The 14,893-nt window shown below is 34.3% G+C and overlaps 1 protein-coding gene across 5 annotated transcripts in view; it reads right to left on the bottom strand.

Moving 5' to 3' along the window:
- LOC149154946 (uncharacterized) overlaps positions 1-11,550 on the bottom strand; it is a 91,238-nt gene extending 79,688 nt beyond the window's left edge. The window contains exons 1-3 of one of the 5 annotated variants that reach the window (XM_089441548.1): positions 11,218-11,550; positions 3,599-3,657; positions 3,292-3,379 (exon numbers count right to left, since the gene is read on the bottom strand). In XM_089441548.1, coding sequence (XP_089297674.1) covers positions 3,292-3,379; positions 3,599-3,635 — 125 coding nt within the window. In that variant the 5' untranslated portion in view covers positions 3,636-3,657; positions 11,218-11,550. Of the gene's footprint in view, positions 1-3,291; positions 3,380-3,598; positions 3,658-10,947; positions 10,972-11,217 lie in introns of those variants that run through there. The other 4 variants (XM_089441550.1, XM_089441551.1, XM_089441552.1 and 1 more) reach the window with 4 other exon arrangements.
- Positions 11,551-14,893: the final 3,343 nt, after the last annotated feature.

The raw sequence follows: 14,893 nt of genomic DNA, 5'->3' as shown, positions 1-14,893 counted from the left end.
TCAAGCTTGTGTTATAGTAGATGTAGTCAAATTAGTGCCTTCTTTGAGCTTTCTCCCAATCATTGTTGTTCCCTTCGATAATTTAACGTGTAATTTGCTCTAACTTAGTACCAACCTCATCCTTCAAAAATGTTAGGATGATGCAACAACGGTTTTTCAAGTTTTATGTCCCTCGAGTTATTTCAACTTGTACATGTGCATGTTGACTAAGTTATTTTTTCCAAGAGACATTTCAAGGAGGATTTTCGGGCACTCTCCCACATTTATAGATAGCAGCCAATGTTAATACAACACCTTAACACCTCATCCATGAAATTCAAAGCACTCAACCATCAAGCTTGCCCACAAAGCTTAAAAGTTATATCATATGAATATATAAGTTATATTATACCCATATAACATAATAGGTATAGTGATGTATACTTTGGAGTTTTAATAGGTATAACTAAAAAAACTTGTCAACAAATATTTTTCAAATAAAACAGACCTGGGATGGATAGACACTTAATTTTATGTTTTTCTTCCTTGGAGGTCCTAAGTTCAAGACCATAGTTCTTAAAGTTCACATGTTCAAGACCATTGGCAAGGAGGGTATATACACCTCCCTAAAACATGCAGTTAGATCATTGTGCAAAGGGGGCACTTTATCCCACAAAGGGGACCTCATATATCACATTTAGCGTCTAACTAGGGCATGTCCTAAAACTAGTTGCCTATTATTATTATTATTATTAGAATTTTGTACCTTAGTGTAATGCCCCTTAAAAATTATATACATGACATCTTTTTATCTACCAAACCTTATGGCATAATATAAACACTACAAGATAAGTCATAAACATGAATTGCAACGTAGCTTCTTGTAGTGAGAGAGGCATTCTAGTTGATGTTCATCAAAAAAGGTTTGGGACATATACCAAAAATTTAAGATTGCATATTAATTGAGTGTTGTTTTGAACAAATTGTTGCTCACATGAGTTCTTTACATAAGAATTTTAACACGCAATTTACAATGGATTTCTAATCTCTTTCCACATCCTTATGTCAACTAATATAGTCACGATTAGTGTGCCACTTTATTCAATTCTTAACTATATACATTAACTATTATTGTATGTATAAATTTGCATCCTGATAAATTATAGCAAGTAAATGCCCAAATGTCATGTTTCAAGGTGAAATGGATTATAAAAATGATCATTAAGATGGAGGGGCTAAACACGGGGAGGCTGGAGTGGGAGGGGTAATAGTTAACCTCAAAGGAAAAACAAAAATAAAGTTTGCATGGGGATTAAGCACCATGACAAATAACCAAGCCGAAGCCCTCTCTCTTTAGCAAGGTCTGAATATTAGTGTGACTAACAGTATCAAAAACTTGATTATAGTTGGTGACTCCATGTTGTTATTCAAAAATGTTTGAAGCTCTCGGAGAACGAGAACCTCCTCGAAGATGAAACCTCCTCAATCATGATCAGGATCATTTATTTATTAAAAAAATTCAAAAAGGTGGATATGTACCAAGTGTTGCCGGCCAACAACCAGCTAGCGGATGGTCAAGCCAACATCAAGGTGGCCCTGGAGCAAGGCGTATTAAGTATCAACCAAACCATTAAGATATGTCACATTCCTTGAATTGTATTAATTGCTCCAGATCAACGCTATATTTTTGGGGTACGAGTCTTCATAATATCAAGTTGGAAATTAATAAGGTTATTAACTTATTTCCCCAATGCCTCCTTGCAGCGCGTTGGGAGCTGGAGTGGTTGGTAAGGAGTTATGGCACAAGTGTGGCAGCGTTAGTATGAAGTTCATGCACGAGGACAGGTGGGCGTCGCAGTCTTGGTTATTCACCAGGAATTGCAATATAGTTACAATCGCAGGGGAGGTTGGTACCATCGCAATTCGTTGCTAGTTAATTTTGGCAGTGGAGGAAATGGAGGGTAGCTGCTTTGACATGATTCTGAATCGCTTAGCATTTATGAAGGACAAGACAGGGAAGAATGTTGGGTTTAACCAGACCATTATATATTGCAATTGACTGCAAACGATAAACCAAAGGATTGTGATAATTCAAAGCAGAATTGCCACAAAGATGGCCTCTACAAGCAATGGCAATGGTGGTGAAACAGGTTCGAGATGCTCTGGGAACATCGAGGATTTGGTTGACAGTTCGTGTAAGCAGGTGGTTAAGGAAATAGTGAAGGAGATAAATGAAAACATGGTAGTTCTTTATGTCCAATTATCAAGACTTGGCAAAGATATGGAGCTTATGCAAAATAATATGGAGAGTTTGTGCATTGACATGATGAGTGTGCAACAAAAGGTGGAAAACATTGAAATTAAAATGGAAACGGCAACGATCGACATGCTAAAGGAAGTCTTCGGATTTGGGGAAGGTATGGTTCCCAACACTATTGGTGCTACGAATGATGATGTTGATTGGGACTCGGAAACTAGAGCGGATGGTGCTGAAGAATTGATAACGATAGCGAATGAACCTTCAGGAGAAGAAATTGACCCTGGTAGCAACGGATAGTTCATTTTAATGTTATATTTATGCAATGTCGAATTATAGAATACAGTGGAGTTTTTTGGAGAGTTTATAGTATTAGCTATGTACAAAGCTTATATGTAAATAAAGCTGGTAGCAAGAAGGTCCTTCTTCAGTTTAAAACAATGAATATTTTTGACAGCATGCTCTTTAAGATTGTACGGGACCTGGCCCTTTTCCAGTTTTTATAATGAAAATGCTACCCGATTCTTTTTTTGAAAAAAGGATGTAGGGGCTAAACAATAGTATTCAATAAAAACCTTCCCATATGTCACATTTTCATAATGACATTCTTTAATTATAATTGGGCAAGTAAGATTATTCCTTATCAAAAGGCAAATGAAAATCTTTCTTACCTACTAAACATCTTACCTACATAAAACTCGAATACATCATATTTATAGAATTTTTAATGACCAACTTAACCCTTGTAAAAGATTAACCAAGCAAACTCAAATCAAGTGTTACAATTACAAATCACCACAACTTGACATTGAGAACCAAAAACACTCTCAAACTTGCAAAAACATTTGATCATGTCTACAATATTTCTTTCAAATATATTTTTGCCTAACTTTTTCTTGGGAAAATAATTCCATATAATTTTCATTGAACAAATATACATTTGATACAAGTATGATTTAAACATAGTCACCATAAAATACAAAGAATAACAAAATTAAACATCTAAATATTTTATATAGATCTCTTAAAAGCAAAATTGGTCAATAAGATCTTACATCTTCACTGGAGAATTGGAGCATGAAACTTGGCTGATTGGCTTTCCATCTTTGTACAACATAATAAAGGCAGTTGACTCATCTGCTTCTAGCAACACATGCCAATGTCAAACATTTTAAAATCATCCAACTTACATAAAATATAATGGAAAACTCAACTAATGGCCCTCTTTTTTATATTTATATATTTATATAGTTTCCATACCATATGAGGAAGATTACAAGTTTAAAAATGAATAACGCAATTAGTATTCTACATGTTATTTGCCTTAAAATCATACAACTAATGCATATATAACACACCTACCTTCTTCGGGGACCTTATTCAAATCCATCAACACCATTCTTATCCTTGATTAAGCAAACCTGAAATTTGTAAGCACAATGATATTAATTTATACCCATAGTATGAATCAAATATCGTATGTCGACTGATGGCATTTAATTAATTTAGCTATAATCATTATAAACAAAACAAAAAAATGAGGAACTTAGACAACAAAGTTAGCATGTGTAAAATAATGAACTTAATTTCCTCTTTTAGTGATTCACACCATCAATAACAATTATAATTACAAAACAAGCTCTAAGGTCACATTTTTCTCAAAAATAACATGCAACAATAATCAATGTAGCTAATACTGTTCTCCTAGTTCAAAGATGCAAATATATACTTCAAACTATCTCGACTTAGGTTTAGGGTATAATATCCTTGCAAACAAACATATCAAGAAAATAAAGATAAATCAAAGTATAATCCAACCTAAACATTACTCACAAGTACAATTAAGGTCAATAGTTAGCCATAATACAAAACTTACTTGAATTGTCTCTTGAACAAAATATTTGTATCAACATAGCATAAAAACCCATCCACACCCTTGCTTCTATATCTAGTGCACTTCCCTATCTCTAGGGAGTTATGAATGTTTTTCTTTCCAAAAACATGTGCATGGGGACGAGGAAAGACTTATCCCATATTACCTAAACACTCCCCAAAAGAAGGGTGTCAAGAAGAGATCCCATTATAGTTTCCTTTTAGTCATCTGAAAACCAATCACCATGGTGCACCATAACTTGTTAAGAAAAGGTTAAGCCCACTCTCGAGAAAAATACAACATAAACTATAAAAGCACAAAGCAAACATCTTTCACAACACTACACGTCTTTGGAGCAAGCATGTCAAAGATGTCAACCACAACTCAAAAAGGCAACGTTTGAGTTGTCTCCAAATGAACAAAAACATTAATTATATGATGTATAACACATGCTTGATAAATCATAAAGCACCACACCAACCAATTCATCAAGAACCAACTCTTCAAAGAAATAACAAACAATGTTGGTTGAGTATTCCAACCAATATAGAACAAATGAAAAGGTAAAATCAACTTCAAGAACAAATTGTTACAAAGTCTTACAACAACCGCTAAGGCCTCACAAACTTACCCTCTAAAGCATACAATAATCTGTAAATAAGCCCCATCCACACCTACAAACACCACTTATTGTGGCCCATCTACAACTACCTATGTTTGATCATGTGGTCTCTTTACATCCATCCACCAAACATATTGTATTGCTCCCATTGGAATTTACTGTGATGCATATAGCACCTTTACTTCCACTTCTCTATCTAGCATTTTGCTTTCCTTCATGCCTTTAAGTTTTTCACCTCTCCCATGACTGAGTTGCAACAACTTTTCATTGTTTACATCTTCAAGCCTTGCAACTTTTCCTATATCACTACAATGTGGGAACTCTACCTTCATTGCATCTTAAAGACTTCAACCTCCCTCATCACTAGATTATAGGAATTGCATTACCACTAGTGCTATCTACGACATTGCATTACCACTAGTGCTATCTACGACATTGAATGACAACTAAAACTTCTACACTTCATTTCATTAAAAGTTTGTTGATTTGTCAATCTTAAATTGGTCATTATCAACCTAATTTAGATCAAAATTCTCAAAGATTTTGGCATCCCTACTCACAACAACCTCATCTTTACAAGAATACACAACAAGCATGTAAATCTTTCCTTTCATCAGCATACCCAACAAAGAGCAATTTTCTACATGTTCACACTAGTCCAAGCCTCCTCAAGCTCCTCAAGTGTGACTTCTATCAACAATTTGTTGGGACTCATATTCACCAAATATATTGTCATTTTTATCACTTCAACAAAATATCCATCTAAAACCATCTCACAATATTTTCCTTATCATGTCTAATTCTATAACTCCACCTTACGCCATCACCTCTCTACCTCTAAATTCCTTCTCACATTTATTAGCTAACATAACAAACTAATTTCCACAATAGAATTGGAAAACACATTTTCTTGCCATATTCTCCCTCTACCTTTACCTTATACTCCATAACAACATTTATTGTATTTATCTCCTTATAAATAAAGAAGGCTCATGATTTTGCAAAAAATCATCAATAAGAAGCATAAAATACCCTGCACCAAATAACAACAGTATTCTTGACATAGTGTGAACTTCAACATGAACCAACTCCAACTCTTTCATTTTTCCAATATCAATAGCTTCTATGTTTTCTTTTCCATCTAAGCACGACTTACATCTCCCTTTTGTCTTTCCCATATCAAGCAAGCCATCAACTATCTCAAACCTTCTTAGATGGAAAGGATATGGAGAACACAAATGTCTGTATCTTCAATGACACAGTACAATGGCATCAAACCCTCCAATATCTCTTTGAATTTACTCTAACACTATCTATCACCCTTATATTCATAAATCACCTTTACCTTATACTCCATAACAACATTTATTGTATTTATCTCCTTATAAATAAAGAAGGCTCATGATTTTGCAAAAAATCATCAACAAGAAGCATAAAATACCCTGCACCAAATAACAACGGTATTCTTGACATAGTGTGAACTTCAACATGAACCAACTCCAACTCTTTCATTTTTCCAATATCAATAGCTTCTATGTTTTCTTTTCCATCTAAGCACGACTTACATCTCCCTTTTGTCTTTCCCATATCAAGCAAGCCATCAACCATCTCAAACCTTCTTAGATGGAAAGGATATGGAGAACACAAATGTCTGTATCTTCAATGACACAGTACAATGGCATCAAACCCTCCAATATCTCTTTGAATTTACTCTAACACTATCTATCACCCTTATACCTTATATTCATAAATCACTACAATAATGATGCCAACAAACACTAGCACCTAGACAATATTTCTATCTCCCAAAACTAAAATCCATTCTAGAAAAACATAAACTTCAAATATTCCAAAAAATATATATATATATATATATATATTTTAACAATACATACCTTTCAAATTTCCTCTTCATTTGTCTCACACGCTATCTGTTTTGTCCCTTGGCAAAAATCATGCAATAGTGTGTAATATGGTTGTTTTCACACTACAAACAATTCCTCATGCATGTAGTAGTTCCAATCAATGACTTATGAAGCAATGTCAAGGGTATACTCAAATGGTTCTAAAATTTCTAATATTTTCACATGCAAGGTGTTATCTCTTCCCAACTAGCTCTCCTCTATGCATGAGTATGTTGGTTGTTTCCTAAATCTTGGCAACTCTTCATAAGTCCCACATTAACTATATAGCTCTCAAAGTCAAGCATTTTCCATGCTTTAGCATTTCAAGCTTTTGTTTAATTTCTTACTTTTAGTACTCCTACTTTGTATCAACTTTATTATAGCCAACAACCCCACTAACTTACTTTATGGTCATTTATTGGGCATCAACATACATCTTTTATCTTATCTATCAATACCTCATACTAACATCATCTCAAGCAAAAACCATATTTTCATTGTGTTTATATTCTTCAATTCATGTTTTCTCCCTTTACTTGACAAAGACCTTGCCTTGACAACTACACCTCTTCACACTAGCAACTCAAATTCTCACATCGCTATATCCTACAACGAATCCATCTTCAACCTATGTAGATTTACATGTCAACAACTCCAATAAGCATTACCCTTTTTCTAATTTCTCATGCTAATTATAACAAAAGTTTTCATATTTTAAGTCTCCTGACTCCACTCATACCTTAATAATGGCACAACCAACTTTGATCTATTCCTCTCATTCATGGGTTACTATTGGCATCATCCTTGGACAAGCTATAAAGATAGCTTAGATACTTTGGCAATTTTGTGATATTCTACATTTGACAACCAACCTAAGTAAAACCAAGGTGATGATCTTCAATCCATCAAGGAAGACTATTAGACCATTTTCTTCTTCAAGGAAGAGGAGACTAAAGTCACCAACACTTATTAGGGGGTACAATTTTTCAAGCCTTGCTTCAATCTTCAAAATGCTTAGAAACCTCATGTAACAAAGAGTATAGATTCCTAACTGCTCTTGAGAGTGTTTCTATCGTTGTTTTCTCAACATTCCAACCAAAATGTCTCTTGTGGATTCCATTTCTTAACCCACAATCCTCTATGTTCTAATATTAGAGGCACATTAAACTTCCTTTAAGAGAGTAAAAACCCTTCTCCTTCAACAAATTATCTAATGCAAAGTGCTACAATAGATCATCCATGCAAAGCTTGATGCTCACTCCCTTTCGACTCAAGAATGTTTTTCGCTTGGTTTCACTTTTGCACCACATTCAAAGTTTCACCAATTTAGCAAAAAGTCAAAGTCGATATCCATACCTAGCCTATTGCTCATCAGAGTTCACTGCCCTATGTCGCCCTCATTGTCACATCAAATGTTGATTTGCATGGGTCTCAAATCTTCTTAAATTTTTTGTTATTTTGGTGGATCAACTTCCTCCTCCTAAATACTCCATGGATGCAATGGTACATTGATCTACCACATGCGCCAATCAATACCTTTGGTGCCCTGGCAATGGAATTTTTAAAGTCCTTATAGCTTCTTATTCGCTACAAAACCGAAATTATTTAGTCTGCATAAACAAAAAATCCCATGGCACTGCCCCAAACCCCGATTAATAGTCATATCCTCACACCATGCATGATATGGTTCAATCTTCGAAATGTGATTTTACAATCTTTGAAAGTTCTAGGACATTTCACGAAATCAAGGCACTTCAACTTTCGTTGATGGTTATGTCAAGATCTCACAACTCTGGTCATATTATCTATGTTTGGCACGTATAATACCTTGTTGGAAAGATCTCTCTGAGTGCTATAAGATTAGTCACAAGTCCCTAGTCAAACACTTAGTCATTTCCAAAGAGGCTCCCCGACCCTTCAGCTTGACTTAACCTGGCTTGTCTGCACTGTACATTGCACAGTCCCAATCCTCTAACAGTGACCTTGGCCCTTAAATCTATGCGGTGCGCAATTCCTACCTCCCAAACCTGTTGGGGGTTGATTCCCGAAATCGCCCCCTAGCCTACCAGAATCAGCACCTCGCAGGCCAAGGCGTTGATTCCCAGAATCAACCCCCTACTTGATAGAGGGCCACTGTGCCTTAGGTCGGTCGAGCCGTAGGGGGGTTGAGCTGTATGTGTACCCACCCACAGCACAACACACTTCCTGTGCTGCGAGTGGGCATGCCCACAACTTGGCGCACCCGCCCACAAGCACAAGCAATTGTGTTTGTGAGCGGCCACGAGCGTGCCTGCCCACAAGCGTTGCACGCCCACTGTGCTGTGGGTGGGCACACCCACAACCGAGCATGCTTGCCCACAGGCAGAGGCAGTGATATTCTACTCGGTAAGTTCACTACTTGCACAATTTTTTTTCAAATTCCTCCACATAAATGCTCATATGACATGTTTTGCATTTAGGAAATAAATCCACCTTTAATAGGCCTCCAACAATTATCTAATGATGTCATTGGGCCTCTTACAAGTTACAATAAGCACCTCCTAAACTTTGTGAATTCCATTATCTAATGATGGCATTGGCCCTCTTACAAGTTACAATAGGCACATCCAGAACTTTGTGAATTCCATGAGTTACTCATCCTAAATGGCCTTACCTACTCCACAAAGTCTCAATCCTTCACTTGTGAACCTCCCAACATAGATGCAAAAGCAATAGATTATGTCTTGTCTATTAAAGCTCTTTTTCCCTTTACCCACCTCTCCTCTCAAGTTCTCAACCAACCATGTTCTTTTATCTTTTTTACTCCAAGCTAACCCTTTGTCCCCTCACAACCCCCTGCTTCCAACCCAACTCAAACAACCTTTTTTTTGTGATGAAGGTGACCCTAACATCTTTACTTCTCATCTTTGTCACATGCTCCCTTCCAAGTTGCAAATCTCATCCCTCACTTCCAAATACATCTACTTTCATAAGAAGATGCCCCCTCAATCCTATCCCAATAAGAACCAAGTTGACATCAAGTTAACACCTAAGCAATAATTGCATTGACAACCACCTAATCACAATTTTCATGACCAAACTCATTTTACATCACTAATTAAACTTCTTCATTGAAAAGAAACTTTCATGACTTTCTCCATTGGCAATCATCGTGATGCCTACTCAAACAAGCATAAGAACCTACTAGCACAAACAAGACAAAACATCAAGGCACTTAACAATAATTACCCTATATTACCCCATAATTTGAAATAAAGGTGAACAACATGCATGTAGACATCCCTAGAACACCACCATATTTCACCCCAAATAAAAGCCACTCAACTTTAAAGCAAGCTCCTCTAAAATTTCATTGAGAATACAACTAAGTTGCTTGACATTTATAGTCTCTCTAAATGGTAAACTAAAAATTAATAAAGAAAACAGATTTAACAAAAAAAAACACTCATGTTAACACAATGATGTTACTGAAAATCTCTCAAAGGCATGCTTCTCAAAACATATGTTGGATAAAACTAATTGTAAACCTAAATCAGATAACTAAAACCTCTAAGCTTGAGGCCTACACATCATTAGCTACTACAATTTAAGGGCTGCAAATATAAGTTAAAAGTTACAAGAAAAAAAAGCTATGTATCCTAAAACCATACTTTATCCATAATCCTTAGGTTTAACAAGAAAATCAACAAAAAAAACTATGAAAAAAGGTTGAAACCCAATATGTAAAACTACAAAAACTACACTATGCTCGCTTAGAAGTCCAACGAAAATTACATTGTGCTCCATTACAAATTGAGGGCCTTATGTAAAACTACAAAAATTACATTATAATCCTGTAGTTGATACCTAGAGGTGAAGGTGCACCCTACAATCCAACTCGCACCAAGTGGCATAGATCCATCTCACCCTAGATCTTTTATGCACCCAGAGGAGGATGTGTTTCTGGGTGTTTGATGGAGATGGGCTTAAAATGATCTTTTATGCACACAGAGGAGGATATGTCTCTGGGTGTTTGATGGAGATGGGCTTAAAATAGACGGATGCTAGCTCTGACCGGAATCAATCAGGCGTATCCTATAAAATTAAACTCCCGTAAATCCAACGGTTATATCGTGAATTACCTAATGCATAGCCAAAAGCCCTGCTCTCCTCTCATTTTATTTAACTTGCACTAATATTCGACCTGAAATATTACATTAACACAATTTCTACGCCGATTAACTGGAAACTAAAATGCTCTGAACTCAGCATACGCTCCCATCGTTCCCATGAAAAATGAGGAGCATGCATTGGCATGCAAAATTTAGCCTACCCAAAATATGTCCTCACAAATTCGCGGCATGCAAAGCGAACAAAACAACCAAATGACAATACTGCAGTCCCATTATCCATGCAAAAGCAACAAAACAACCACAATCCCGTGATCGCAACAGTAAAAAACAGCGAAAATAAGCATATAAACAATTTAACGACACAGAATTTTAAAGCCTACAAAGTCTTTCGCACTAACGGCCAAAAAGAAATGTAGCTATAAAAACAAAATCACAGGACAGTACAAGAGCAGAGGAGAAATGGGCTTTACCTAGTGCGAATCGCCTATCCAATTCAGCCCTGCATGGTATGCATGCACAAGATACCCCTAGCGGGTGGCTATATATAGAAATAAATCAACCAAAACCCTAGCAATTGAGGTAAAACCCTAGCTAGCAAAGGTTCGAGATCAACAAACAAAAAAAGCGTGATCGCTGGATGTCATTGGAGAATGCCAGCAAAAGTAGTGGGGTTATTTACAACAATTCAGATGCTGGTTGTGGGAAGCGTGCAAGGTCATTTATACAGTTTATGGATTGTGGACAATAATCCTCCCTTTATTAAGAACTCATCCGCTATTAATGGAGGCGGGGTTTACTGCATTTATTTGTTGATTTTCATGGAAATTTTTTTATTTTTTTAGATTTGAATTTCTGGGGGATTTTCATTGAATTATTTTTTTGAGATTTGAATTTTGAATTTTGAGGGTTGTTACATGGGTCCACCCACCTAGAATGAGTTGTCAAAACAAATCTGAAAGAAATCCTCCCGTGAGATCCGGTATTATTGTTTTGATTTGCACATCTCACATTAATATTTATTAAACTGTTAGTAGATAGTTTGGTTATTTTTTGGGACTTTTAAATGATTTGAATTATCTTAAAATATTTATCAATATATCAATTTATTTATGAGTTAAATTTAATTGAAAATTTAAAACAAAAAGATAGTCGGTTCATTATTGATATTCTTAATTTATTAAAATAATAATAAAAAAATATTTTATTTACTACGAGTAGTTTGAATGGTTGGTATTAAGAGTGTTAATATTGTTTATTTTTGGAATTCTACATAAATCACTACAAAATTATTTGGCACTTATTATATTAATGGTATAGTTTAACTATACTAAATGGTTTTTTTGCAATTTTTTTATAATTTTAATCAAAATAGTAGAGAATTTTAAAAAATTAAGTTTAATTTGTAGAATTCAAGTGCCCCGGTTTTTTATGTTGAATTTAGTTAAAAAGAAAAAAAGAAATTATTTTAACGTCTGCTAGGCTAAAGATATCCTATGGGACAGATTGCTTCTTCATTTGCTTGTTGTAATCAACCCTTTTTGTGTGAAGCTTCACAATAAATGCTCCCAGCTTCTTGACAAATCCCTCGCTAAATAGATTATCCCAAGAGCTAGAACTTTCTTTGTTGTCTTTGAAGGCCTCAAATTCTAAAATGAAATGTTTTTTTGTTTCCACTTTTCGGGAAGAACAAAAAATACATACTCTTTCCTCCCACACATTCAAAAATGTAATTTAAACATCAAAAAATCACAATCTTATTTAAAATTGTATCTCTAGATTCTAGTAAAAAACCATATCATCTATAAATTTAAGTGCACCCTTATGTCAACTCAATGAGTTATAATAACAACATGGAATGTGATTTATAATAACAACATGGAATGTGATTTTTGATAACTTAATGGCATAGATGATAACATGTTAAACCACTTAGTATGATTTATGGGTTATTATATTCAATTAAGAGATTAATATTATGTTCCAATTAAGAGCATATAATAGAAAGAGGTGAGTGTGTTTTATTACCAATTTTTATAGATTATTTTAAAATGTTTTGTTAAATATTTTTTATTATTACAATCTTTTAATTACTATAAATGGAATGTGTAGTTGAAATATTAATAGCTTTATAATAATTATAATTTATATTAATTTATTAAAAAAAATATATAAATTATTTAAAAATGTGTTTTCTGAATTTAGGCTTTTGTCCACACTTTTTGAACCATGTGTTGTGGTTCATCGTAGGACAAGATGGAGCCTCTACATATTTAATATTTAAAAGGAATAAATTTAATTAAAAAAAAATCAAAATAATAATAATATTAATTTATTGATAAAAAATTCTTAAAATTTTAATTTGTGTGGGGTGAGTATGTCATAAAACTACTTTTATGAGAGAATTTCTTCGGCGTAAATCACAAAAAATTTCATTTGTGGACGGGTTTCAAACCAACTTAAGTGTGGTTCGTCAGGACAAGTTGAATGATCAGATCAGGCTTAGTATGATTAAATAGATAGAGCAGAAACTCCAACAGTTGTATTTCAAGACCAGTAACAACTATATTTACAACGGCTAGATTTGACTGGATTAGGGGAATAACCAGTATTTAATTACAAAAATTGATTTAGGTTCATTAAAATCTTAAAAGTGAACGGACCCTTTTTAACCACTTATATCTATTAAAATAAATTATAACCTAAATTAATTTACATTAATAATTAGTTATCAAAGAATTTGTATCTAAAAAGTTAGAGTAATTAATAGTTAAATATAAACATTATTAAATATATAAAAATATATAAATATCAGGATATATATAAGTCAAAGGGGCTAATTCTATATACCAATAAAAATTAAATTAATCTATAATAATAGTTATAAATAGAAATTAATCGAGTAATAGAGTAAATTAAAAATAATAATAATAATAATAATAAATAAATAAATAAATAGAAAGTCAACCAAGTTATTAAATCTAAATAGTGGAGTAGTTAGTTATAAAAGTTATAAAAATAGGGGTAATAGCAAGTTGTAATATTATTACATTTATAATATAACTAATAAAATAACTAAAAATAAATTAATTTTAATTAAAATGTTAGCTCAAAAAGAAACTAGAGTAATTTAAGGGTTAAAAACAATATAAATAAATAAATTTTTAATATTTAAAATTAAAGGTCGAAAATCCAAATTCATTTCAAGCTTATTTTCTCTAAGTTAAAAAAAAAAATAATAGATAAATAAATAAAATAAAAATAATAATAATAAATATATAAAAATAATAATAATAAATAAATAAATTTTTTAAAAAAAAGGCTACTACAAACCTTTCGACTAAAAGAACCTCAAGGAAGGAAGGCCCCAAGAAACAAGAAAACCAAGGGAAAAAAACTTAAAAGACAACAAGAAAAAACCAAACAAAGGGAAGGGGAGGCAGGAAGACCACGACTAGGAGGAGAGGGCTGGGACCCAGCAGCTATTGATCTTCCAACCATCCTCCCTATTGAGATTGTTTAGCCTTTTTTCAATCTCAAGCGCTTCCCTAAATTTCCTGTGATGGAAATGGGAAACTCTAGCAATCACACTAGCCTCCTCAATGCAGACATGATGATTGGTTTTCTCCACATGCTCTGCTAAAGCAGAAGACTTGGCTCTTCTATGCTTAAGGTCAGCTACGTGCTCACTAATCCTTTGATTAATGGAGCGACCAGTCTCACCAATATAGGGAGTCCCACATGAACAAGGGATAATATAAACCCCTTTCATGTCCTTGGGGTCGATAGGATCCTTCACAGATTTGAGGAACTTACAAATGGTATTGAGAGGTCTAAAGGTTGAGGGCACATTATGCCTCTTAAGAATCCTCGCAATCATGTCCGTAATCCCTTGAACAAACGAAAGATGGACAACGAGAATCCTCTCCTTCTTATCTCTTTTAGCTAACGAATTCTTAGCTGCCTTGAGGAAAGCCTTCTGACCCAAGTGCCTACTATAACCGTTCTCAACAAAGACATTAAGGAGATGGGATTTTTCCTCCTCGAAACTCTTATCATCAGAGATCCTTAAGGCACGAGTAGCTAGGGTATTGAGAACCCCCAACTTCTAAGCCGAGAAATGGTGGGAACTAGCATGCAGATATTGCT

This window comes from Pinus tabuliformis, chromosome 9 (assembly GCF_031772625.1).
Source record: "Pinus tabuliformis cultivar Carrire ecotype Pingquan chromosome 9, CPIR1, whole genome shotgun sequence".
NCBI lineage: Eukaryota > Viridiplantae > Streptophyta > Pinopsida > Pinales > Pinaceae > Pinus > Pinus tabuliformis.
Note: the sequence above shows the minus strand (reverse complement) of the source record. Positions and strands in the feature narration are given on the sequence as shown.